This window comes from Pezoporus flaviventris, unplaced genomic scaffold (genome assembly GCF_033815535.1).
Source record: "Pezoporus flaviventris isolate CSIRO_AGI_PZ_B2104156 unplaced genomic scaffold, CSIRO_AGI_Pfla_v1 ptg000007l, whole genome shotgun sequence".
Lineage (NCBI taxonomy): Eukaryota > Metazoa > Chordata > Aves > Psittaciformes > Psittacidae > Pezoporus > Pezoporus flaviventris.
In genome coordinates this window covers 22,690,868-22,717,607 of record NW_026892555.1, presented here as the reverse complement: position 1 = coordinate 22,717,607, position 26,740 = coordinate 22,690,868, and the positions used below count along the sequence as shown (strand labels likewise).

Here is a 26,740-nt window from a genome sequence, read left to right as displayed (position 1 = left end):
AGCCAGGGTGAATATAGGAAAAGTGATCACACCAGAGTTGCATCCAAACCGTCCGTGACTCACCTGCTCAGATATCTACCTCTGTAAAGGAAATAGGGGGCTTGTTTTCACCTCTCACTGTTTTAGGAAAGCAGAAGCAGAATTCGTGTGGTCTTGCATAGATATCACCTCTGGAAGATCTTTGTAATTCTAACCCCAGTGTAAAAGACCTAAGAGCCAGCCCTGCAGGTAAAAGGAATCTGCACAGCCCTGTCCAGGGGCCATTGCTCTTGAAGAGGTGCTGCTACCCCACAGGACACTGCTCACATGGGACCTCCTGATGCTGGGATGGGAAAAAACAAGACCCAGCAGTCCCTCTCTTTCTGGGGCTTCTGCTGGACATCGCTGCTCTCCATGTCACCTCAAGCCACCTGAAGGCTGCTGTCAGTGGTAACCTTTGCAGAGCTCGACGGGCTCTGTGAGGTGTTGGTAGGAGGTGTGGTGTTGCTGCCCTTTCCACAAGCACACTGAAGTGGAAGCGGCTACTATGTTACTGGTTCCAGCAACACAAAAGCATCCCCTGGCACCACAGGCACCTTCCACCACTCAGGCAAGCTAAATAACAGGGTGCTTTCCATAAGCAGACATAAGTGCCAAGTAGCCTTTGCAGCAACGGAGGTCTCATACCTGGGTATCAGAAAGGAGCCATGAGTGCTCCAGCCCACAACCACAGCCACCCAGTGAGGGAACCCTCCATCACCTGCTGAGCCCAGGAGGTCACCCCACACCCCAGCCCATTCCTTTGGGACTGGTTAAACTGCTTTTATGTCCTTTTGAGAGCTTCTCTGGTATGATGCATGAAAAACATCACCTATATATTAAGGCTTGCAGCCAGCATCAGACCTCTTGGCTCAGATTCCTTCTGAACTCCTCTTTCAGTGAGGAAAGGGTTGTAGATGAAAAAGAAAAGATCATGGTTTTCTCCCCCAACAGCTTACAAAGGGTGAAGAAGCATGTATTGGTCTGGACTTCCTAAATCCATAGAGATAATTCCTGCATACAGCCCATCTAACAAACAGATGAGCAATGGCTATGGCATCCGAAGGTGATGGGTGGCTTGCAGCTCTGCAGCACTCAGGGGAAGTTCTGTGTTCACATCTGGGCCAAACTGATACTTTTGTGTGACCTTTCAAAGTCAGTTCAAAAAACTTTCTGTGAAATACACAGGCAGCCAAATATATAGGTCTGCAGAGTTACCATGGGCCATTATTTACTTATCAAAAACACATAGCTCAGGAGAGACAGAGCTGTCCAAATTTCAGCTTGCATGTCAACTCTTCACATTAATGTACTTTATCTATCATTAAAAAGCAATACTGTTTTTCTCCAAGAGTTTAGTCAGAGCCCATTTTTGGTAGGAATACCTATCCAGCTACATCATCCTAAGGTATTGAACAGGGCTTTCCTACAGCATCTACATGCCCTAATTCCACATAGTCCTTTCCCTCTAAAAGCAGCAATTCCCTCTGTTACAACACCACTGAGCACTGTTCTACCATAAGGGTTATGGAAATCAAAGCTTCTGTTTGCTCATTGGGTCAGTAACAGCACATTTTCTCCATGAACAATACTTACTTCCCCACCCAATGCAGGTGACATGACCTCCCTCCCCATAAGAGGGCCATAGAAAGTCTTGCCACCAATTGAGCCTACACAGATCTTCTGACAAGACTTGTCTGCTGGCCCTCAGCACAACCATATGTTTTACCTCCCAGGAGCCTTCCTCCAGGTGAAAGGTTTCATCCTTGGTCCTAAAAGGTTAAAATTGTGTAAGATGTCTTAACTTCATTAACACCAAGGAGCAAATCTAATGCCAGTTGTCACTAGCTCATTTCTGGGACGCCTGATGTTCTGAGCATCAGAGCTGCTAAATATCAACTACTTTTTAAAGTGTATTTCAAGCTGGGAAGTCAGAAGCAGAAGACCCTAAAATTGCTTTTGTTCCTGGCTTCAGTTGCTCAGGGTTGTGCATAGGTGCAAGCACTCAGAGTTAACCCTTTGCTGTGTAGTATACTTTGGACAGTTTCCAGAAGCCATTTTATTCACAGGGTCACTTCACTGCCATGCTAGTGTTAGATGCATACACCACACTTTCAAAACAGGGTTGCGCTTCTCAGTAGTTGCTTTCCTCACTTTCAAGCAGATGCTGTTTGCAGAGCTCAGAACTACTTAATTCCTCTGGTGCATGAGCCATCATCTCCACATGGTACACCTGCCATCTCAGAGAAGTGACATTCTTGCTTCCTTCCAGCTTCTCCCTGCCTTGAATGGACAACAGAGGTACCCTCTGTAGGGCCAGGAGAGGGACATGGCAATGAACTCTTTAAACTCCCTCCACTGGAGCAAGAGCTTCTCTCAGTGACTAGACACACTGGAGAGAGCCACGACCACCTCCTCCAGCTACCCCAGGGCCCCTGTGGAGACAACTGGCGTCCCAATGGCATTGGCCAGGGATGCATCTGAGCCAAAACATGGAGCAGAGTGCTCATTAATGACAAAAGCAGTGCCTTTTCTGCTCACTCAGCATTCATGAGCAGCTCCATCCCTCACACACCTCTGAGCATCGTCACTGTTTCTGCATTCTGATTTGATCACAAACATCCAGAACCAGAGCTCTGCTGCTGAGCCACTGCTGCTCACGTAGTCTTTGATATCTCTCCTCCTAGCACATACAATAGTAAATCCAAAGCTCGAGAACTCTGCAATTTCCTTTCTACCTGCTTTTTTATCTATATATTTGTTTAAATTTCACATTTAATATTGTTAATAAAATTAACCTTTAAAAATCCAGTGGGTTTGCCACCTGTGGAAAACAAACTTTGCCATACTTGTGCACAAAGGGGATCAGAATGTAACTGCCCTGAATCTGTTCCAAATTGCAACATGAATTGACAGAAAACTTGTTGCTATTTCCATGCTCTCCACGCAGGACAATGTCTTTGTTTTGTTATTTTCATCCCTTATTGCAGCATGAAAAACCTTTTAGAGATATGCAGTATAATTATAGCATTTGCCAGATCTAGATGCATACCAAGCTATCTGCAAGAGGGAAATACTGGGCTGCTCCAGAAGTCTCTGCCACAGGAGCCACCTATGCTTGCCCTCAGGTCACATACATATTTCTCTGCTTCCCTCAGCTTTCTAGGAGGAATCTCTTTGAATCTGTGAAAACAAAGGATAGGTTGCACCATGCAAGTTGTGTCAGGTTAGGTCAAGCAGGAGCCATCAGTGCACTTGGGAAAAGCCAGTGTGTGGCCGAGCATAGTGCTGGGGTTTATTGCTCAGCTGTGCCAGGAAAGTGTGTGCCCAGCATGGGAAGGCGCTGCCCCTGCTCCTGGGGCCACCATCACATCCCAGGGGGTCCCACAGTGCACCAGGAACCAGCACATTTACCTGCACCTGGTTGCACCTGCTGAGACCACTGGGTCTCAGAGCATCCCCCCCTGCCCCAAGCAGTTCCTGCCACAGAGAGGAACAGCCACTGATTTTGCAAGAAATAAAAACCCTAAAACCAGTCTGGGGTGAGGAGGGTTGCCATGTGGCTGAAAATGTCACTCAGTTCATAAAAACTAACTTGAAATTTTTAGATCTTTGCCTTGTCTTATTTCGCTTGGTGTTTGGTATTGAAAGAATGGAGAAGGCAGAGATGAAAAGCCACAGAAAATGGTAATTTACCGCCATCCTTGCAAAAGCTTCTTTAATACCAACAAATGAATTCTGTTTTCATTGATATTTTTCCCACATAAAGATCCCTTTCATTCTCCTTAGAAATCTGTCTTTTCCAACTGGAGGGAAGAGCTTTGCAGCGTAAAAACTGTAGCCAGTAAAAATGAGAAAGCAAAAAAAAAGGCAATGGGGAAAACAGGTTTCTTGCACGGTAGAGACAGCCTCTACCTTCACTGTTAACATTTTGCCAGGCTAGTCTTGGGGTGGGGGGTAAATTGATCTAACAGAATTTCAAGGGTGCAGTACTCCTGAAGAAAATACAATTTTCTGTAGCTATGACAGTGATGAGAGATGGAATTTGAGAGTAGGACAGGTCAATAATGTGGACAAAGCCACAACTGGGAGAGGGAGAGGCAAGAGGAACGAGCTGATCTCTGAGGGGGCTGAAGGACTGTGCCCTGAGAAACCACAACATCCAGACTGGTAAACGGTTGCACAAGGTCTTGAAGGTAAAATTAAGCGCAAAACAAACAGTCTGCAAAAGAAAAAGCAGAGGAAAGGGTGTGAGAGGGGAGCATTGTTAGCCTGAGCAAAGGAGAAGGATGGTTATTCACTAGCTGTGCTTGGCTGACATGGAGCAGGGCGATGTCAGAGGCTGGATGGGTGCAGGGGAGCAGAGCTTGTGATCAGCAGGCAGGGAACGCAGCGTTGAAAAGGATGGATCACTCCAGGGCAATGGCCTATACTTGCTTCATTATTTAAAAGTAGTCTGAGGCAGGTAATTACTCATGAATCTGACCACGAGGTATTTAGCAGTTGAACCACAGAAGAAACTGCACGCACAGGCTACCTCTGCCTGGCAGGAGGCATAAGTTGATGATTAATACAGCTTAAGTCATTTACAGCTCACCTCTCCATGGGTCTGTTTTCCTTAAGGAATAGGTCTGCCACGTACAGCTCAGCTCCTGCCAGCTTAGGGATGCTGTAAAATCATGCCCATACCTCGCAAGGCCATCCAGGAACCAGGCAGAATGGCAGTCCCTCACCCAAAGACATCAGTCACTCCCATTCAGCCACTCATTGTTGTGTCCCAGCAAGGCTGAACAAGAGGTGGGTGCTGCACCCTTGGGGATCCCCAGAACCCATGAGTCAGGGGCTGTTGCCTGGAAGAAGTGCTGCACCCTGAGGTAGCATGGGCTTTGCTTCTCTTAGGGATGGGAAAGGAGAAGGCATGGTCATGCCAGCCCAAAGTCACAACCCTGCAAAATGGTGCAGCCTATTTGCGCATGTTGGCTTCTCAGCATGAACCTGGGGGGGGGCAGAGCTCAGCAATAACTTCTTTTTCAGATGTACTTTGCCTTTTGTGACAACAGGAGGCTTAGTTTTGAACAACACTATGAAAACAGTGAGATAGATGGAAGTATTAGCTCATACTCAATCCCATGACCGACCTGTCTTTCATGTCCTCTTACTGTTCTGGTAGAAGCCTACAAGAATACAGTACACATGTTTTCCAACTCAATAGCAGGTATCCAGCTGCAGAAATGTGTTTCCCTGAATTATGGCCGTATGCTATATATCCCACTTCAACATATCATATCATGTTCCATCTGCACAGAATTTGACACTGCATAAAACAATCTGCTTTGAATTTGAATGCATATACTTCCTCGCACAAAACAAAACCCTCTTGCTAAGCTATGAGCCCAAATGCCCTGGAGTTTCTGGTGAAACTTGTGCCACAAGCAGAAAAGACCTGAACCAAAGTTATAGGAGGAGGAGACATCACTACTGGGCTATGTCACCTGAAATAAATTCCGCATTTGCACCAAAGAGTTTGTCCTTGGTTGCTAAGAGTGGACAGAGCAGAACCCAGAACAAGAGATACAAGCAGACATGCTAGGACTATGAAGCTGTACAAAGCATGCTATATATGAGTACAGCATTTGGGCTTTCTCTAGGCTGCTATAGCCCTTTCACATCTTTAATGGTGAAAACACTGAAACAGCTAAAGCACTGAGAAGTATAGTAAAATACAGAACATTTTCATGCAAGCTTCCCCTTGCATAGGACAACTGCTATGACAAGTCAACCAGGCAATGCTTTCAAATTGTTTGCCACACTTCTAATGGCCCCAAGGTGATCCCATCTGCCCCAACCTCTCAGGCATTCATCCTCTCCTAAGGAGGCCCATTCCACCTTAGAAAGAAACGTGAAGTCAGAAATACTTGTGAATTCCTTAAATGATGAACACTCCTTATTTCCTCATTCTCTCTCAAAACCTTTCTTTTGGACTTGCTGTAGCTACTTTTCATTTGATGGCTCTGCTGCCTGTTTCATCAATGATGAATTTGTTTGCACTGCCACCCAGCAGACCAGCCTTTGGCAGAGGTACATCCCAGGTTAAACAGTTTTTTAGACTCTAGCCTAAAAGAACAGAAGGAACCAGCAACTGGCCAATAGTGAAGAGTCTGTACAACCTTGATGCCATTAATGAAAAGAGTCTGCTCATAGGGTATTGACAAAAAGGGACGTTTTACAGAATTCCAGTTCTGGATGGTGGTAGTCATTATTTGACTTTAAATTAACAGAATAAAGCAACTAATATTTGGGAGCCTGTGTCATATTGGATGCTGATCTTCTCCGCTAATGAAAGACACATGTGAAGGGGCTGATTACCAGGTACACTGTATTTAGTTCACTAAATACATGGGCCTGCAGACACATCCCAGAATTACCTTCCCTCAGATTTGCAAGGTTTCTGGTTCAAGATGGAACAGAGCTTTCTATTGCTTGTATCTGGTTGATCACAATAAGGACCAAAACTCCTCTCCAGAGATCCTCATCTGAACCAAAATGAGTAGTAAATGACAAACAGAACAGCAATGGCAGATTAAAACTCTTGACACAAAACCCAGTTGCTGAAAAGTATTTGGGAATCAGCTGCAGGACACAGCAGTGCTGGCTGCAAAATATCTACTGGGAAGTGGAAATAACTGGTTTTAGGCAGATTGAGGTTTTGGACTTTGCTGGCCAGCATTGGCATCTACAGGAGATCATGCCTGGAGAATTCACAGAAGCCCATCAAAACAGCACATTGTTGTCATGCCATGAGCCATTGTCTGGTTTATGATGGCAACAAGAGACTCTCATCCAGCACAGGACTCCACTGGAGTGAGAGCAAACAAAGGGTCTCTCTCATTCTGAAGCATTCAGCTGACTGTATTAAACTGAATGCCTTTAAAGTTATGGGAGACATTTATTCCACTCTGCTCAATCCTAATGACATCCCAGCAGGACTACTGCCCAGTTTAGGTGCCACAATAGGCATTGCAATAAATCCTCCTTTTCCTATTTTAAGAGCAAAATTCAGGCTTGTATTTCTCAAGGGAGTTAATTGCAGATGAGTGCATAACAGTTTTTAGGAGTACCACGGCATCCAATTCTCCTCAGTCTCAGGCAGTTTGTGATGAAAAGAACTCATTCACTGTGTGCGCTCCATGCAGAGTCCCTGGGAGCTCCACTTCTTCCTCTTTTGATAGCAAGGAACCAAGCAAGGCCCATCCTGGTAGATGTATTTGAAAATGTTTCTCAGATAATAGAAAGAAAGAAAACATAGAAGGCCTGGTCTGTGGACCACGAGCTGTCCAGTCTTACATACTCATCTGTCATGCCTAGATATATTTAGGTCCCAGGCCTTACTAGTCAGTTTGTGATCAGCGGACTACCAATGGTCCAGAAGACATCAGAAAATGATCTGCAAAAATATAATCCCTAAAACCAGACACAGAACTTTGCCTGAACCCCCATTAAAGCACCATGGAGTATTTCTGGCACCTAATATCCCAGTTGTTATATTCTGAAATATCCTGGGCAACACTATCACTTATTATGTCATATTCAGCAATCATTCCAGTTTCTTTCTTGCAGAACCATTAATGTAGCCAGATTTACATCTTATGCTTGAGGTTATCCTTCCTCAGGTGTAGTATTTTGCATTTGTTGATATTGCATTTCATTGTACTTATGTCAAGCTGCTCTTTCAATGTAGCAAGATCATTTGGAAACCCATTTTCTTAAGTGCTTGAGTTACATTTCACTCTTATCAAAGCAGAACATTAGACCATTTGGATATGATTTGTTCTGGATAAATTCATGCTGGATGATTTTATCACCTTCTCATTCTGCAGTAGCCATTATATGAAGTACTTGAATATTCTGCAGTAGTTCTCAAAGTATTTGAGATATCTGAGGCAGGTTGGCTGATATGTAATTTTTGGTGCCCTTAATTCTTCTGTGTGTTCTTACATACACTCATTAATATTTCATAAATCATTGTGGTTAGTTCTTTAATTATGTCAGATCAAATGTCCCCAGGACTTCCTGCTGTATTCAAACATTCCTTCTTTTCTGGGGCCTGCATTTCAGTTCCTTTGCTAGCTCTAAATGTGTTCAGCCTCTCACATCAGGTGTTCTCTACTTGCAAAGAAGCTGTTTCACACTTCAGCCCGCTCTGTTATTCGTCCTTTGTTTACCATCTCTATGAAGTGATAATTCTTTTCTTTCTTCTTACTTATTTTTCTGGTCCCTTTTGCATTCTATATACTTCAGCCCTTCTCTTTTACTTTTCCTAATACAGTGTCTTTGCTCACTTTTTTGTAATGGGTTTTTGATGAAAAGTTTAACCAAGTGGCTCCCGACTCAGACCCCCTGATTTCTTCCAATGCTGTCCTCCTTGCCAGCAGGATAGCTTCCTATGGGACCTTTAAATAAGGACTTCCTCCAAACTGCCTGTTTCCTTAAGCTCCTTTTGGTTCCTCCCTGCAAACCTTCCCTATCAATTCCCCAACATGAGGAAGTCCGCCTTACAAGAGTCATTTCATCTTGCCCTCCTCCCCTCAAGCCTCCTTTTCCACAGATGTATGAGTTCAAATTGTCTTCTAGCAAGTTTCTCTTTATTAGCTATATCTATCATAGCTTATCTAGTCATGTCTCCTGTAACTGCCTCCACTCTTCAAAACAAAAAGTTGTTCCAACACATTCCAAAATCTTGAGGAACTGTCTGCGCTGTGCTGTTGGTTTGGGGGTTTTGTTGGGTTTTGTATGCTTGTTTGTTTTTCTTACAACAGATATCTGGTTATGTAAAGTCCTCTTTTACCACTACCTCACATCCTCAGGACACTCCCAGTAGTTGCTCAAAAAACACGACATTGGCCTCCTCCTCCTCATTAAGTAATCTTTAGAAGAGCTTTACAGTACCTCTCAATTTTAACTCAAACAGCTCTGTCTCTCCCCTTTCTGGCCTTCTACACATTCCCAATATACCAGATAATACTCTTCCTTTTTTTCCTGCCTGTCCTTCCTACACAAATTATGCTGTTTCTGCTAACGCTGAAGTGCTGCAATTTATTCCACTGAGTCTCTGTGATACTGATTAAACTGTAGCTTTTGTTGTGTCCCAAGATCTCCAGTTCTTCCTGTTTATTCTCCATACTCTCAGCATTAGTGCAAAGACATCTCAGATGTTTGGCAGTGTGCCCTTATGTTATCCCTTTTGCTCTTCTATGGCCCTCCTGCAATTTCCCACTTCCACTGCAGAAATGAGTTGTCCACCGGTCCTTCAGTTTTCTTATTCACCTGAGGTCTTTCCTGCTCACCCAATTGAAAACTGGTGTCCTTGGAGTCTTCTTACTAATTCGTCTCTAGTACTAAAGCTCTCATGTTCTGAAAAACAATGTTTCTTTAGTGATTAGGCAATGCTTCATAGAAATTATCATAAAGGTCTTTTCCAACACAAATGATTTGGTGATTCTATGGAGATTCTTCTAAGGGTCTTCACAAAAAATGGTGCAGAAAGTTGTTACTAAGAAAGTGGTCTTGTGGGATAGAAGTCCCCGGTCCAATTTCAGGCTTCTCAGTTTCAGAGAGAGGGCTGACAGCATTCACGGTTTAAACAAATACTAGATTTGTCAAAATGCTAGCACATAGGCAAATATAGGATCCAATACTCTGTGTCAGGCTGATGTGCAAAATTAACTCTGGTTAAAACCTTGGGAGCACCTTTTCTAATTCCCAGCAGTATGATACACTAAATAGGAATGTATATTGACTACAACAGTGGTACTTTTCAAGGCTGCAGTCATCAAGGAATAGGGAGACGATGAGCACAGCAGGCACAATATGTTGACTCTCGTCCCTCACAATTATGAACAGCTGGAACATCCTCAGTTTACAACAGGTCTGACGCTGCAAAGAAACAAGAACAAATATTTGGAAATGTGATCGTATAATATAGCTCAATGCTGACAAAAGACCCCACTCAAGGGGAGGATACTGCTTTATAGCACATGGCTCCTATGTGAGGGAACAAATTACATGCTATTGAAATCTGCTGTCCTGCTGCGCAGCATCTGAATGATTGACAAAGGTGAAGTTCAGCCACTCGACTTCCTTACAGCTTCAGATGTCCTTCTGAAGCAAAGAGGTTATGAAGGCAGATGTTTCATGCAATGTGATCAACTCTGTCTCTCAGGTGATATTTAAGGTTAAACATTGAGGTGTTAAAAATAAACATGATTAATTCATACATTTCAGTAAACAAACCAACCTCTCATCTGTGTGCAGGTAATAAAGAAGATTGGATCTACTCTTCATGGGGGAAGTTCCAGCATTTTACCACAAAATTCATTTTCACAAATATACCTCTCCCATAAATCAATCAATGTAAGAGGGAGTCTGTGGTCCAAAAAGAAGCAGTATTTACAAACCTAGGGCTTAAACTCCACACTACCTTTTTTTCATTCTCATATTCAGAATTTAATTGTTCCAATGTATATCTATACGTCAAAGAGGAGCCGGTGGTTTTCTTGCATTTGAGCAACACAGCCAATGGGACGGATGAACTGTGTAATGTCTTTTGATACATACCACACCATGAGCTAGACTGACTTCAGCTGACTTCTCTCTGCTGGTGTCTATTCCCACTACTTTATAGATTCTGCTCCCTCTTCTGGCCAGCAGCATAACAAAAGAAATCATTTCCCCTTTTTAAATATGATTTCGAGCATGGGGAGTTGAGAAATGGAGAAGAAAATTCATATTACTTTGGCAGGACAGGGAGATCTGAGCTGTGCATCCGCTGAATTTCCATATTTGGGTTTCTCTGTAACAAAGGCTCGCAGTATTTGTGGTAAAAGCTGAAAAAATAATTACTGCTATTTTTCATTCAGTTTACTAGTTAGCTCTTGGGGGCAGGGTGAGAGAAAGAAAAGGAGGTGCAAGCAAGGAAAGACCATCCATCAGCTTTGCTGTATCTTTCCACTTCTCCTTCTCAGCACTGTACCGCTCATTCTCAGTTTTGTACAAAAGAATACTGCAGACCTAAAAAAGGAAATGAGCGGAGATCCCATCTTTAGGAAGAGCAGACTTGCCAAAACGGGCTCAGATAATGTTATATTAGCTGTAGCATACAGAGCACACATTCAGAAAGCCAGTGTTCCCTCTCTTTCAGTAAGTAAAATCCAAAAGGTTTGCCTCCAAAGCAGGTAATGCAGATGCTGACTATTTTTGCCTTTCTTCAGCTCTCTCACTGCCCTTAAAACATTAACAAGTACAGATCAGACATTTGGGACAAACTGCTTTTAAACCTTTTCTGGCCATTAAAGAGGTCACCAAAAAATCAGCTAATGTAGGAGAAGATACAAACTGCTCTGTACTGTATATCCAAGACAGCAATGTCTTCTCTGTTGCCTCTCTGAGAACCTTCTTTCAGGAGAGATTTCTTAGGCCTCCCACAGTTGAACTTTGTTTGATGACGTTCCCCAAAGCCACATCTGAGGCAGAGCAGAACGGGTGGCTCAGTGACAGACCAGCTTGCTACCAAGCGTGCAATGTACAGTCTTGCAATAGAAGGGACGCTGGTTTTTACATGGAAAGGAAATTGCATTGAAAATCTCAGTGCATGGTTTTAGCCAAAGCATTGTCTGTACAAGTGATAATTCATTTGCTCACTAGGCAGCAAACTAAAACGATGATTCACTCAGTGGTCATTTCCAGTGGATGGCGTCTTATGGATCCTGATTACCATTCCTCAGAGAGCACACTGCAGCCTGTTGGGCATCATTTGCCCACTGCTTTCCTTCGTAAAGAGAGAGGGAGCTTCATCCATAGCAGAAGACTGAACCAGTGTGGTCAGAGCAGCAACCAAAGTTCACACCACTCCAAACAGTAAACCCAGCTTTAAAACTAAAGCTGTTTTTAAAGCTGTGGTTTCTGACTCTATTAGTCATGAACTTGAAACACTATTAAGTATTAAAAAGAAATATTCCTCTGGCAATTGTACCAGCTCTAAAGCTGGAGTCTTCTACAGGTCTCTCAGCTGCTGCTATTCAAACACTCGGGCATGATTCTGCAATCCTTTGTTCAAGCAGCAGTCCAAGGGGGTGAAAGCTGGCCAGGGAAAAATGTGATCAGATCTTGTGATAAGGTTAAAAAAATTCCACTTTCTATGAAAAGAACCTTGTTTTCAACACATTCCACAAGGTGAGCATCTCTTTCAGCCCTTCTGCATATAAGATGAGGCACTTTCTTTTCCAAGAGCCCCCACACTGCCTACACCACCTTCTCCACAAGCATTGCTGTGAGAGAAGAGGGGAATCCTTCTCTTACTGAAACAGCTACTTATTTAATAGTTCTTCATTATCTAAGAGATAGCCAAGAAATATTTAATAAATATATTACCCATTGCAATAAAATAAATATCATTTATAAAACATTCATTGTCTTTTGCTCATCAACATCATACAGTGTATATAAACGTACCCGGTACAGATGAGATTTACAAAGGTTTGTCTGAATTTTTCCCCTTAATGCGTTCTCCCATTTATAGTAATCATTGCATGAAATGCAGACAAACATAATGCAGCTCTGAGCCACCAGCATATACCAAAGACGAAACTAAAGATCTTGTGAGAGTACAAAAAGTCTTCAGATAGGAGGAATGGTTTCAGGTACATCTCTAAGTGGCACTTGCTCCAACTCAATTCTGCAGCATTTGTAGAACTGGAGCTAATGTTTACTTAAGAACTCAGCATTACTTAACCAAATAATAAAACATATAAAAGCAAGCTGACTTTTTGGAAAAAGAAATGTTTAATAATACAGTAATAGTTGTAGTACCGTCCAGTAAAGTTGTATTGTAAAAATGTTCTGAATATTAATTTACCTCAGATAACTTTAGAGTTGTAAATACTTGCATTATAGTGAGGTAGACAGTAAAAAAAAAGTTCTTTTTTCCATTATTAGCACAGAACTTAAATCTTGTAATAATATCTTAAGGAAATGATAATGTTAAGTAAGGATGAAATATTTGATTAATGCTTAATTCTGTACAACTCAAATATAAACTTTTAAAAATATTAGAAATTATAACATTTCGAGTGCATATAATGTTTTGTACATTAAAAAAAAATGCATGTTGTTCATCTCCATTTTGCACTTTTCAGTCTGTTTAAATAAACAAATATTTACAACTTTTATATGAACAACAGTGCATCCAAAGCAAAATGTGCATTTTAAATTATTGCTCCTGGTCGAGTCTTTTTATTAGCATTTTATATTATTATTCTCTTCTCTTTTTTTAATCTTTTTTTTTTTCACCAGCTCTGCAAAACCAAATAAGACGACTCTAAAACTCAGTGGGGAAAAGCCTGAAACTACGAACATAACAGTTACATTAAGAAAGGGCTAGGCGTGCTTCGAAGTGCACTTTCCTCAGGTGAAGCAGCAGCTGAGACCAAAGGCGGGAAAGAAACAGGAATCTTACTTAGAACGCCTTTTCAAGCACACCATTCGCGTATAATACTGCTGCAGGTTGCGAGGGCTGCCGAGCTAGAGCTACTTAGAGACCTGGCAATGGCATCCTTGCGCTGTTCCTGAAATTCGAGGGAGTTTCCTTTCCATTCACCCAGGTTGTGCTTTCTGTAACACTTCGCTCTTCACAGTTTTTCATTGCTGTCTTAAAATAAAACCTAACTGGTAATTACAATCTTGAGCTTTTTTTTTGTTTTTTAACTTTTCTCTTTTTTTTTTTTTTTCCTTTGGGGGTGGGGGCCGGAGGCTATTTCTGGCTGGTAAGCTTGCAGGAATGTGAAAGAGGGCAGAAATGAAGCAGCCCTCTTCAGAGCAACTTCAGAGAGAGGGCTCGGTCTGCTCCCTCTCCCTCCCCCGACTCTTTTTGTACTCGTTAAATTGCCTTCACCTTTGGAGGGAAGAGGACAGATCGCCAGATAAACCCCGGGAGAGGGAAGGAGGGAGGGAGAGAGGGGGAAAGAGAGGGGGAAAGAGGGGAAGGGACCCGGCGGGGCCTGGCCGCCTGCCCTGCCCTCTCTCCCTTCCCCGCACGGCAGTCAAGGGCAGGCGCTGCCCGACGCCCGCCGCCCGCGGGAACCGGCGCCCGCCCTTCCCCTACGCGCCGAGCCCGCTCCGGGCGGGCGCGGGCCGTCCCCGCTCGCCACCGCCGGCGCTTCTCTGCCAGATGCAGCCCCGAGGGGTGTCCCGCCCGCTACCTGCAGCCGCAGGACTCCACCACCATGTCCTCGTACTGCTTGTACACCACGTTGTTGCCCGCGTCGATGTAGAGGATGCTGATGGGAGTCAATTTAGTGGGGACGCAGCAACTGGGCGGCGTGGAGCTGGGGTCCATGGAGTTCATGAGGGTCTGAATGATGGCGTGGTTCGTGGGCTCCAGGTGGGAGCGCAGTGGGAAGTCGCAGACCCCCTCGCAGTGGTGGGCCTCGTACTCCAGCGGGGCGATAATCCAGTCGTCCCAGCCCAGCTCCTTGAAGTTGACGTGCAGTGGCTTCTTGCTGCAGCGCAGGCGGGACTTCTTGCCGTGCCGCTTCCCGTGCCGGCTGGCGAAGGCGGTGCGCCGCTGGCGCCGGGGCGGCGGCCGGCGGACAGCAGGCGGCGGCGGCGAGCCCAGCTCGGCGCGCAGCTCCCCGAGCAGGCTGGGCCGCCGGGCGCGGGTGAAGACCACCAGCAGCGCCCGCTCCTGCGGCGGTCGCGGCCGGCGCCCGAATCCCAGGCCCCGCAGGTCCAGCCAGCGCGGCGGCCCGCGGCCCGCCGAGGCCCGCAGCTCCAGGCACAGCCGCTTCGACGGCCGCTGCTCCCGCAGGCCTTGCCGCACGTCGAAGACCTCCCAGTCGGCGGCCGGGGCCGCCCGCGGGTCCAGGGCGCGAGAGTCCAGAGGCCGTGGCGACAGGCAGGGGAAGAGCTGCATATGTACCAGGGCGGCGGGCGGCGGGCGGGCGCGGGACGCCCGGCGGAAGAGCCGCACCTCGGCCCCCACCAGCTCCTCCGTCTCCGAGAGGGTCGATACATCAAACACATACTGCTGCCGCCTCAAGGGAGCGGGCGAGAGATCGTCTGCGAGATAAAAAATAATTACAGTCAGTTGCGCTCAGGGGGGATCTGCCGAGAGGTCTCCGAGGGCAGCTCCTGCCCGCCAACCCCCTGGCCACCCGCCGGGCCCGCTCCGGTCTGGTACCCGGGCCTCCACTGGGAGCCAGGGCTGAGCTGGTCGTGGGGGAGGGAGGGGAAAAGGAGAAAGAAGGAGGAGAAGGAGGAATTCAGAGAAAAGAATGAGATGGAAGAATCAAGAGAAAATAAAAATGAGAAGAAGAAAGTGGAAGAAGGAAGGATAACAAGAACACTGAGAACAAGAAGGAAGAAAAAAAAAGGATGAGAAAAATGAGAAGAGGAAAAATGAAGAAGAAGAAAAGGAAGAAGATGGAAGAGAGAGGAGGTATGGAAGGACCCGCACCAAATATAAGACCATTCTCCCACACCAGAAGCAGCCCCTGCTCCACGCACATCTTCTGCCCATCAGCCCTGCCACCAGTGTGGGACCGTCAGTGTTTGTGTGCTTGTGTACATTACGCACACACATATATATACACATATATATTCTCGTCCAAGAGAAAAACCTGGACTTCTTTTTTGACACATTGGTGTGCGCGGTGCAGAGCAGAAAGCAAACCAGATTCCCCTGAGCTGCTTTCCCATAAAATGTTTATAACCCAGCAAATACAAGAATTCCCAAAGCCCCTGGGTTTCCCCAGAAGCTAGTAAAGCTTGTGTAGATCTCAATAGTAAAAGTGTCAGTGGAGCCTCTGTTCAGCAGCCCATGGCCGCTTTTCCAAGCTCAGCCCGCTCCAGGGGTAGAAACGGAGACTAAAGCCCTCTGTTATTTATTGATATCAAAGGTCATTGCGATTTTAATCACTGTATTGCACAACTTCGGTTCTACCTGACATATCTGGAGGAACCTCCTGCGGGGCAGGAGGAACAGGGGTACGATTTATGCAAACCAAGACCTTCAGATGCGCCACGGCAATGTAAAAATTAATGTGCTTCAGAGCAGAATAGCATGCTCGAAAGTCCGCTGCGTTCCCCCACACGCCAAGAGGGAGATGCAGAGTGGAGTGCAGCAGTGCCAGGGGGAATTGCTGGGCAAAAGACCTGCCCTGCAGCCAGGCCACAGGACCCAAGGGGGAGCCCGTCCGCCGGCCAAGAGCAACCCCCTGCCCGCGCAGCTCCCCCTGACCCTGCCACACCGGGCACTCCGGCTGCAGAGCTAGGTGCCCGTCGGGCCCCTTGCCCTGTCCGCGAGGCGAGGAGGCCGGAGCACGACCTCGGTCCCCACCTCTCCCCAGAGGGTCGTTTCGGAAGACTGGCAGGAGCCGGACCCTTACGGAGGGGCCGGAGCACCCCCCTCAGCCACCAGGTCCTGAAAATGGGTCAGACGCTCCAGGCATCCCGGGCCTGCCGCATCCCGGCCTCCGCCTCCCGCCTCTGGATGGGCGATTTCCTTCCCCGGCGAGAAGCGCAGAGCCGGGAGCGGGAGGCAGCCCGCCGGCCGCTCATCCCTCCCGCGGGGCGCGGAGGGAGTCTGTAAGAAACATACACACAACCCGAAAAATGTCACAGCCGCAGGTGACGACAGCAGCTGCTCTATCGAGCTGCTGGAAAGAAAACTGAAATCCAGAGAGAGCTGCCCAAAAGAGCTGGACGATCTCGGCAGTGCTGCAAGGATGAAGTAGGGCTTGGCCCATGGGTCGGTTGTGGATTTGAGAGTGTTTCCCCCTTGCACATGCTTGGGCCAGTAGGCCCGGGGGCTGGGTTGCGAGAGAGGTGGATCCGGGAACTCAGGAGAGCTCTGAAGCCATTGCCTCCTTCTTCGAGGGAGTCCCGGGCAGAACTGGGGGATTCAAAAAGAAGAGATATGAATCCCTCGGGCAAGAACGTTCGGGTCCCCTTCTTCCTTCTCCTCGCCTTTGGTTTTCCCTGTGCCCAGCGTCTGTCAGATGCCCGGGTATCTGACATGGTGCAGACGGGTCTCCTGGATCCTCAATCTGTATCCCGCCTTCCTCCAACGGCTCCAGCGACCGTCGAAGAAACCAGATCAGCGCCTATGCCCTGCTTTGGGATGTGGGCAGAGACGGGCCTGGGCGCAGCTCCACTTTTAAACCATCTCTTTTCTGGAGAGAGACGGGGGGCGTCAGGCTTGGTTTCAAAGAAAGATGCTCGCCCGCTTTGCTTCTCTCTGTCGTGATGCGGTGGAGGTGGGGTAGCGCTGCCTCCAGCCCACTGTCCCTCCGGGGCAGACACCACTCCTCCTCTCCTCCCCGTCCTACTCCCAGCCTGTGCCCCGACCGTGGGGACCCCGAATTCCTGCCAGGGTGCAGGAACAGGGTCACTTTCGGGGAAAAAAAAAAGGACAGCCCTTTCCCGGGGGATAGGGGGACACAGAGGTAGCAGCGAGCCCCCCACCGAGCTCCCCAGGCCGGTGGCTGTGAGGCGGCCCCTTCAGGGGTGACATCTCGGCGTGCGGGTTAGAAGGGAGGGAGGCGGGGAGACGCTGAACTCCCCTGGGTCCCGCTGCTGAAGCGGTTTATAAAAGGTCTGCAGACACCTGTCATGCGTCGGAAAGGAAGGCTGGGAGAGGGGGGACGGAAAGAACCAGCTCCGGTCCTGCGGGTGCCAAGGGCTTGCTCAGCGGGTACGCCTACAGCGCTCTCCCCAGCAGCATCCTACGAATCTCCAGCTTGGCGAAGGTTGAAAGAGTCGCACGACGACTCCGGCTGGCTCGGTGGCATGGCACGCTGGGGACACAGCAGAATGGCAGAGAAATGTGACCCCGGGCAAGCGGGTCCCCAGGCTGGGTTCAGGCAGCACGACTCTGCGCTGGAAAACTCCCTCTGCAGCTGCCGGCTCCCGCTTCTCTCTCCGAAAAAGGGGCAGGGCTGACGGTTGTTTCAAATAAGCAGCTTTGAATCCGATCAGATAAAAGCTATTTATTCACTCTCGTAACTTAATAATTCCAGATGAATACATAATCCTAAACCAGTACTGGCTAGCTCCCAGCGCCGTCGAGAGGGTGGGAAAAGCAGTGGAGGGCGGGGAGGGAAAACGGTACCTCCGGAGCTCCGCAAGCCGGAGAAAGCTCGGTCTGGTTTGGGAACCCTTTGTTCCAGCCAAGCTGCCTCTCTCCACGCATACAAAGAACGACAGCGGCGGTAGGGTGGGGGATACCCGGACTGTTCCCTCCTCTGCGTGAGACGAGCACACAGGCATGGGGGCTTGTTCACTTCAGTTTTGCTTTAGATCCAAGGAGCGGCTGGGGCGAAACCCGGGGCTTCTCACAGCCAGTTCGAGATCTGCCTTTCTCTCGGGCCAGTTGAGGCTGTCATTACCGTTATTCCCGTTACCGAAATACTCGGAGAGAGCAGCAAAGTCATGTTACATCCAGCCTGGCTGAAGAAAGGCACATTGCGGGAAATGCACCAGAGAGGTGTGTTTATATTTGTAACGTTAATTTAGATGAATGTTAGTTATGCTGTAAGCATTAGTTTTATTTCGACTCTCCGTTTATTTTTTTCGGGAGAAGATAAAACACTGGGAGTTGGACGGAGCGGGAGAAGAAGGGGGTATATCTATCTGGAGTTTCAACGTGTGTCAGCGGTGGATGACGAGGGCAGCCCTGCTCCGCTCTGCCCTTCCAAAAGCTTCCGGGCAGCCAGCGAGACCTGCGCAACGCGAGCAGAGCCGGACCAAGCCGAGCCGAGGCTCCCCTTTCTTCCGCCTCTCGCCTTCTTTCCCCCGCTTCCCTCCGCTGTGCGGTGGCGGCGGGTTCATCATTTCACGGTAAATGAGTGGCTTGGCTGGTACGTTTCCCTGTGCAAAGCCTCTCCTTCTGCCCGGGCTTCGTTTCTCGCTGGCAGCCGGGGCTTTGAGGCGAGCGGGGGGTTAACGAAGGCTACACAAAGTTTCCCTTTTCATGGCAGATCAGGTACTGGGCTCCCTGCCAATTCATCAGGGCTCAGATCTTAACTTTACATCACTGCAAATTATACCCAAACCACATTGAAGAAGAATTTTCCCATTCCCAAATTCTTTTTCAAGCCATATTTAAACTCGCAAACCAAAAGCACATTTTCAGTTTAAAGACCCTTCGCAGGCGCTCGCTCAACAATAATCTGGAAATTAAAACATATATCCCCGCTAATTGAGAGGGGCTTCCCACACGTTGTCTGCAGAGTCACAGGGTTGACAGGTATCTCTTTCGGAGCATTACCCGTGCTGTGGAAGCGGGGGACAGACTCTCCATGTGTGGTATTTCTCTGGGTTTCAGTTCCGCATCTCCCAGCGCCTGCCTCGTCGCGGTTTTTTATTACACAGAGTGATTAGATGTAAACGTTTCGTTCTCCTCCCTATCGAGTAACCGGGAAAGACCACACCTTCCTCGGACGCCTTCCCAACCCTGCCAAAACCCCAGCGGGCTGCTGGAGGGCTCCTTCCATCATTATTTTCTTTTGCTTTAAATTCTTTTCCCGACGGAGCGGGGAGGCACCTGGCTGCGATACACCTTTGATCACCGCTTCCCCGTCCCTGCGCGGCAGGCTGCCTGCCCTTGCCCAGCTCCCGCTGCCTCCGACGGCTGCTTCTTCCCGCTGCTTCCCCGGTACCCGCAAGCGACCCTCGGCCCTCCGGTGCAGAGGAGCCGTGGCAACATCCGCGGACATCCCGCGGGTTCCGGGCCCCTCATCTGTCCTCATCCCTTTGGGAGACACGCCGAGGCGGAGAGGGGCTTCCCTAGAGAGATTTTACCTGCTTTAACAGATACTAACCGAGTCCTCTTCTCTTTCCCCGTTTGCGGCGGTTTCACTACCTGAAATATTTCTATCGAGGAGAAATCATTCCTGCAAAATTATTCTTATTGAGAAAATCGGACTGAATATTCCCACTCCTCAGAGCTAAGAAATGGAGTGAGGGGACTCTTTGGAGGATATTTCTGAGCGACGTGTGTGGAATACAGCACACAACACGCAGATCTAGCCACAACTAGCAAGGACTGAAAAGTCCCCTTTCGCTCATAAACCAGACTTCGTGCACGGAAGGACGCTCAACCTCAGTTCCAGCCTGAACCGAAATCTCGAGGAAAGGAGCATTTCTGTGATTAGCTGCTTTTCTTTTTTATAGGACTACGAAGCAAGGAGGAGAACAAGTCTGGCGAGTGAAAGTCCAGGGCCGGGCTGGCTCAGGGTGGCTGCTCGGCTCCCGGTCGGGATCAGCACAGGCTGCGGCACAGCATCGCCCCGCGGGCGGCTGAAGCTTAACAACTGCGAAGGGGAAAGCTTGGTCCTACTGTCCTCAAAACCAACCAACCAATCCAAAATTAAATACTGCTAATAAAAAAATTAAACACGATCTTTCAGCAAGCCCCGCAGAGGGGCTCCTGGATTTAAAAAGTCAAATTAAAAAATCAGGATCGGGTCCCAAAAGAGCCACCGCAATGGCTTGAGAGGCTTTAGTGACTCCTTTTCGTTAGCAGAGCGGCTCCGCGGCAGCGCACAGCCCACCGAGCTCCGCGGCCTGCGTCCTCCAGCGCTCTGCCTGTCCCCGACCGCTCTCCCCACTGTGCAACCCCCGCACAAAAGAACCCAAACAAAATAATAACCACACCCCACCCCCTCCCGAAAACCCCGGTACTGAACGGGGAGAGACGAGGGGCCGCGGCTCCCGTTCCTCCCGCGCTTCTCCGCTCCCTCCCGCGTCGCGGGGAATGAAACCCCAAAGACCCTCAAGATCCCCCCCGGCGCAGCAGCACGGAGCCGCAGCCCGCTCTCCTCGCCGCCTGCCCCGCGCTGCCGGTTCCGCGGGCGCGGAAGCTCCGCTGGGCCGGGCCGGGCCGGGCCACTAGGTCTTTCCCCGGGCGCCTGGCGGGGATGAGAAGCGGCTGCTCGCTGCCGCGCTCCGGCCGTCTGGTCTGCATTAGTGTTTTTATAAGAGGCTCAAACAAATCGAATACAAGGTCACCAAATAATTAACAGTTGTGAATTCCCTCCTTCCCCATTAAAATACTTCCCTGCTTATATTTCATTTTCCTTCTGCCAACGACAACACTGCCTGGGCAAAGGCGCTGCGCAGATTACACTCCATTGCAGCTTTCGGTCCACCCAGAAACCCGCTGTTTTGCATAAACATGTTGCAGTAGATGAACTTCAAGTGGGATTTACTCTCTTTACTTCTGACACATGCACAGCCGGGCAGTCTCCAGCTTCTGCACACGGGATCCCCCTTTCGTCCTGCCCTCCCGTCCTCACCCCCTCCCGACCCTAATGGCAAGAGAGAAATAATGGCCGGACCCCTGCCCGTCTGAACCAGCTGCCTCTCGACTGGAACACGAAACGGCACAAAGAAAACGGGGATGGAAGAAGGAGACGGTCTAGACCCATTTCGAATTCCTCATCCCTTGGGTGCGGAGCTCAAAGGTCCGCACACATGAGCTTGGTGCGGTACCGCGGCTGCGGGCAGCTCCGCAGATGCAGAGGGCAAAGGCCCTTGAGGCATCTGCTTCCCACGGGAGATCCTTTTAAAAATCGCGCTCCTCGCACCCCGGCTATTTCTTTTTTTTTTTGTTTTTGGTTTGTCCCGAGCCGTGCCGTGTTTCTTGCTAGCTGTGGAGTTGCTTGTTTATAGGTCCATTCTCTTACTCTGTTTTCTCCCCCCCGCCTGGTGGAGTCCTTGCAGCTCCTAATTGTCCTGCCTTACTGTGGAGCTCCAATGCTGGGGGTCCTGAGGCCAGCGAGAGCACCATCTGCGTTTTAATGAGTTACTTCATGTGCCAACAGTAATTTTCCTACATTCAGCTAGGTCCTGTCTGATCTTGCGACCGTAACAAGGGGAAGCGAGTGGGGGGCGGGAGGGGGTGTAGAAGTGGGAATCGCAAATCCTTCTCCCCTTTCTGCGCCCTTTTTCTACCCATGGGGGGTGTAGGGAAATATATATATATATGTGTGTGTGTGTATGTATAACGCGGTAGTGAGGCTTTACTCTCTCTCGAGCTGCCCTGAAAGTGATCTTCCTAGCTCCAAGCGGGAAGGAAAGCAAGGAGCGGCGGGGAGTGGTGCCTGGCCGGGGCTGGTGCCCGCACCCTCCGCCACCGAGGGCACTGGGCCAGACTGTCCCGGGGCCGTCACGGACAGGAGCCGACGCCGCGTTACCTATCCCGTGGGATGCTCCCACGGACACGCAGGTACGGCAGCCCATGCCGTGCGGGAAAGGTATTTCTCGTCAGGCAGGACTAAAAGCTGCTCCGTGCTTCTCTCGGAGCTGCTCTCCCCCCCCAAATCCTGCTCTGAAGGATGCCGTGTGGGCTGGGCAGGGCAGGAGGGACGTCCACCGCCACCTCCCCCGGTCCTGCCGCTTAGGTAAAGAGCAGCCCATCTAATTGGGTTAATTTGGTCGGCTATATTGTCTGCAAATTAATTGACAGAAACTCCCCCTCCCTTTTCCCGCTTTCCCTGAGCAAAGGCTGTTCATCATCAGCACAACTCCAGCTCGCCAATTAACTGGGCTAGGAGCCCACGGGGAGGTGGGCAGTAAAATAGCTACCACTTCAGAGGAACGGAAGCTGTCTTGAAGTTTTTTGGTGATGTGCCATTGGCTGGTCCGCTTCATTATGGGAGACTAGACAATATTTGATATGTTATGACATGAACACTCAATTAGATCACTGAGTTGAAATACTCCAATCAGTGGCTCGATGCTAAGCAACCCTCAGAAGGTCCAGCAGAAGGTCACAGTCTGTGACACATCAAATCAAAATCAATGGGGAAAAGTGAGGCTTTTCCTTAATCAAACCAGGACTCCTGTTAGCAAATCACTTCCCCCGGAGTAGAATCTCCCATGCAGCGAGATGAGCTAAATTTGTTAAATTAACTGTCTTTCTTCTCGTTATCAAGAATAAGATGATCTTGAGCGCGGCTCTAGTTCCCCGCGGATTTCAGAATTAGCACCCCTTTTCCTTTCCGGCGGAGAACGCGGGCCAGCTCCTTCTGACCGCTGAGCTTTGTAAACCCTGTTTCTAGAAATCGAGACCTCTTCCCCCACCCCTTCGTTTAACAGCAACGAAAAACAACAACCTCCACGCGGAGACAGCGGAAAGCGAATCCCCGTGCCTCTTTCCTCCAGGGGCGCTCCCGACCGCGAGCACCCACTGTGGGCGCTTCCACGCATCCTCCCGAGCCCCGACGGGCGCGACGGGCACCGGGGGTGGGTAGGGGGAGAGAGAGCCCAGCCGCGATCCCTCCGCGGCGAGGAACGGCCCCGAGCAGGGGATGGCCATGGGGCCGTGGGTCCGAGGAGGAGAGGGAAAGCTCCGGATGGGGGGGGGGGAAGGCAGAGGGGGGTGGTTGGGGTTCGGTTAGGGTAGCAAGCGGCTCCTGGAGTTAAGGGGAGCCGTGCGGTTTTCCCGGAGCTGCGTTTTGCCCTAAAACTGCTGGAAGAGGGGAGGTCGGTGTGCTCAACTCTCTGGGTCCCGGGGGGAAGCCGCTGCCAGCCGGCGGCAGGTACACGGGCAGGGTCTCGCTGGGGGCGGGCGGAGGGGTGGGTCTTCAGATATGGGAGAGGGGGAGAAGGAAAGAATGCATAGCACGCGTTGGGAACCTGTTAATTAGTCTGTCCTTAATGGCTCACAAACCAGGGTAATGAAAAAGAAATGAGGAAAAAAGAGGAAGGGAAATGTTCCTCCGGATCGCCGAGAAACCTTCACCCGCCGCCCCGGTACTAGCGATAAAACAAAGAGAGAAAAACAAAGCAGGACCCCGGCAGGGGCTGCAGGTCGCCGAGGGAGTCCCGGGAGCCCGCAGTACCGGTGCTGCCCCGCGAGAGTGGGGACAAGGCCTGGAGCCTGGCCTGTCCCGGGCTCTGCCGCCCTCCCCGTCCTCTGCCCCCCTCGGCGGGCCCGGGGAGCGGCCCCACTGCCGGTCCTGGACAGGACTGCTGCGGACCAGGCTCCCCCTGCTCAGCGGACGCAGGATACAGCCCCGAAGCAGACGGCGGGTCCGGGCAGCCCAGAGGAGCCCGGGGCGACGTTTACCTGGACTTCGGGCTGCCTCCCCGCAAGCGGAGCGGGCTACGTCCCAGCCCTAGTGCTTCCCAACGGGGCTGGTGCTCTTCCAGGTAAATCCGATAAAGCGACCCTAGGCGAGAGCAGCTTTAGGCAGCAAATGTTTGCCCTCGGTCAGTTTGAACTTTCTATTTGCCTTACAACCGCAGCGATAAGAGCGATCCTTTCTCCGACAGACTCAAAGAAACCAGAAGAGCGATTTTTCTTTTCTCCCCCGAAGTTGTATTTACACCCAAAACGCGCCTGCAAAGCTGGGGAGGGTTTCCCACCATCCTGTGACGACTCCGCGAGGAACACGCGTGTTTCTCGTATGCAGCATTTACGGCTGCCGCGGTGCGGGTGTAGCGCTGCGGGACAGTTCGCTGCGCTGCACCCGCACCGCGGGTTCGCCCTCAACTAAAACAACGCGATTCTGTGATCTACCGAAAGATCCACTTTTCTGCGATACCGAGGAGGCAGGAAACACCAGTGACCAGTGCAGCACGTTCCCCACCTCCCCAGGGCCAGACTCCGCGGGACGGGAGCCTCGCACTGCAGAACGCTGCGGGAAGGGGCGCACGTAGCCCCGGAGGGACGGTGAGGGGCATGAGGGAGGATAAGGGACAGAACTTACCTAGTCCCTTGTCTACAAAACTAGTGATGGTGTTGGCGGATTTGGACGACTGAAAAAAGCTGGCGTTGATGCCCAGTTTCTCTGCGATGGAGTAAGTCCTGAACAGAGACAGCATGTACTCGTGGGGTTCCGCCCGTGGGAACGCCCGGCCCACGGCGTGTCCGCCTTGCCGCGGGCGGTTCTCCCGTGGGGACCGCGGCACCCTGCGGCCCCGTCCGCCTTTGGAAGAGGCGGCGATCTCCGAGGCGGTGGGGAGGGAAGCCGGGAGGCAGCAAGGTAAATCCCAGAGGAGGCTGGCGAGCAAGGCGGCGGAGAGCAGGGCCCGGCGTGCATTCATAGCGAGAGGCGGCGGCGGTGGGGAGGAAGAGGAGGGCGGCCCGACGTGCGGCTCCGGCGGCCCACGGAGCAGCGCGGGGACTGCGCGGCGGCGCGGCGCGGAGCGGGGACTGCACCCGGGCGGGCTCGGCCCGGAGCAGCCCGCCCCGCCCCGTGGGTACCGCCCCGCCGCGGACCGCCCCGTGGGGGCACCCAGCCCGCCCCGCGGGGCGGGACACCCCGCTGACGGGTGCTCGGGGGTCCCTTTACTCCCTCCTCTATGCGTACTCCGCGTGGGAAGTGGACATGAGGGCTGGGGGGAGATGCTGCGTGTCTTGCTGCAGCCCGTCGGATACCGATCCTCGTCAACTGGCCGATGCTTTGGCATGTTCAGGTGTCCCTTGGGTGCTGCAGTGTCGGGTGAGGGCAGACTCACGCAATGCTAACGGTCTTGCTTGAGATCCTTCGTGTTCTCCCAGCTATGTGAGCAAGAACTTGCCACAAAGCACGGGTCTTGCAAGAAGGAGAATCTGGTGGAAAGCGGGGATCTCACCTTGGAATGCACTAGGGCCCAGTTAGTGGGCAGCCTTGGGACGGAGGCAGAGACCATTCTCATTCTCTCAAAATCTGCAAAGCCACCAAGAGGGGACCAGTCTGAGAGGAGCGCATTCCAGGCTGGGGCCTGGGAAAATGCAGCGCTGGGAAGACAGTGCTGGCAAGATAAGCAGAATGGGGCAGGCAGAAAAGTTCCTCAGAGCAGGGCACAATATCTTTCTTGCACTGGTCATGCAGAAGACAGCAGTGGAGCAGAAGCAGGATTCACCCACCCCTTTTCGTTTGGCTTTTCAGAGGTGCATCCTCTCATGTAAGACTGGTGTCATATCTCCAAACGGTTTCATCCAACCACCTATCTAGGGTTCACAGTCATGGGCAAAGCATGGTAAGAAGCTTGCGTTACCCTGCCTGTCCTGCTCCCTCCTTGCTTCTTCCAGACCTCCTCATCCTCCTTCTCCACTTGCTTTCTTCTGCTCTGTGCTGAGTTTCCCTCCTCTCCTGTCCTGATGTCCCATTCTCCACATCTTCCTACCTTTCCACTGGTGGATTTTCCTCTCATTCCACCAAGAGATGCTACAGCCTGAGAGCTGTGCAGTGAAAGCTCAGTCTATAGGAAATAATGGGCATCTGGCTTTCAGTCCATGTTGAATTTGACATCTCCTCTATCAACAGCTGTTCTTCATGTCATGATCATGCAGTCATCGGACTTTCTTGTCTTTTTCTTTCCCCTTCTCATCTTCCACCAAGAGAGGACAACTTATACCTGGGCTTTTGGCACAACTCCCGGTGCAACACAGACATCAGTCGGTGAGGCGGACACAGCTAGGGCATATGCAGCCAGCATCTAGCCTGGTAGGTCCCAGTTTTCTTATTGGGAGCTCAGTCCCACCCTGCTCCCCAGCTCCTGGGAAAAGATGCTAGGGGAGATGAGGAGCACGGTCAAAGTAAGTGAGGGACTCAGGTTCCAAGTGACCAAGGCTGCATTGCCACTACTGAAGGAGATTACTGTAAGGCGCTTCTCCACAACCCTCCACATATGGCTCTGTTGTGGTTTTGGCCCACATCAGCTAGCACTTTCCCAA

At 50.1% G+C, this 26,740-nt stretch overlaps 1 protein-coding gene across 1 annotated transcript; it reads right to left on the bottom strand.

Annotated features, from left to right (window-relative positions):
- Positions 1-6,331: 6,331 nt before the first annotated feature.
- On the bottom strand, positions 6,332-25,226 carry GDF6 (growth differentiation factor 6). The gene is made up of 2 exons (XM_061448063.1): positions 24,789-25,226; positions 6,332-15,129 (listed from the first exon to the last, which is right to left on the bottom strand). The coding sequence occupies exons 1-2, from the start codon at positions 25,123-25,125 to the stop codon at positions 14,267-14,269; spliced, it is 1,200 nt and encodes a 399-aa protein (XP_061304047.1). The 5' UTR covers positions 25,126-25,226; the 3' UTR covers positions 6,332-14,266.
- Positions 25,227-26,740: the final 1,514 nt, after the last annotated feature.

Excerpts from the sequence above, each read along its gene's own strand:
- GDF6 (XM_061448063.1), bottom strand. The coding sequence starts at position 25,125 with ATGAATGCACGCCGGGCCCTGCTCTCCGCCGCCTTGCTCGCCAGCCTC. Across the intron at positions 15,130-24,788 it reads TTTTGTAGACAAGGGACTAG|ACGATCTCTCGCCCGCTCCC; the intron begins GTAAGTTCTGTC and ends TTTATCTCGCAG.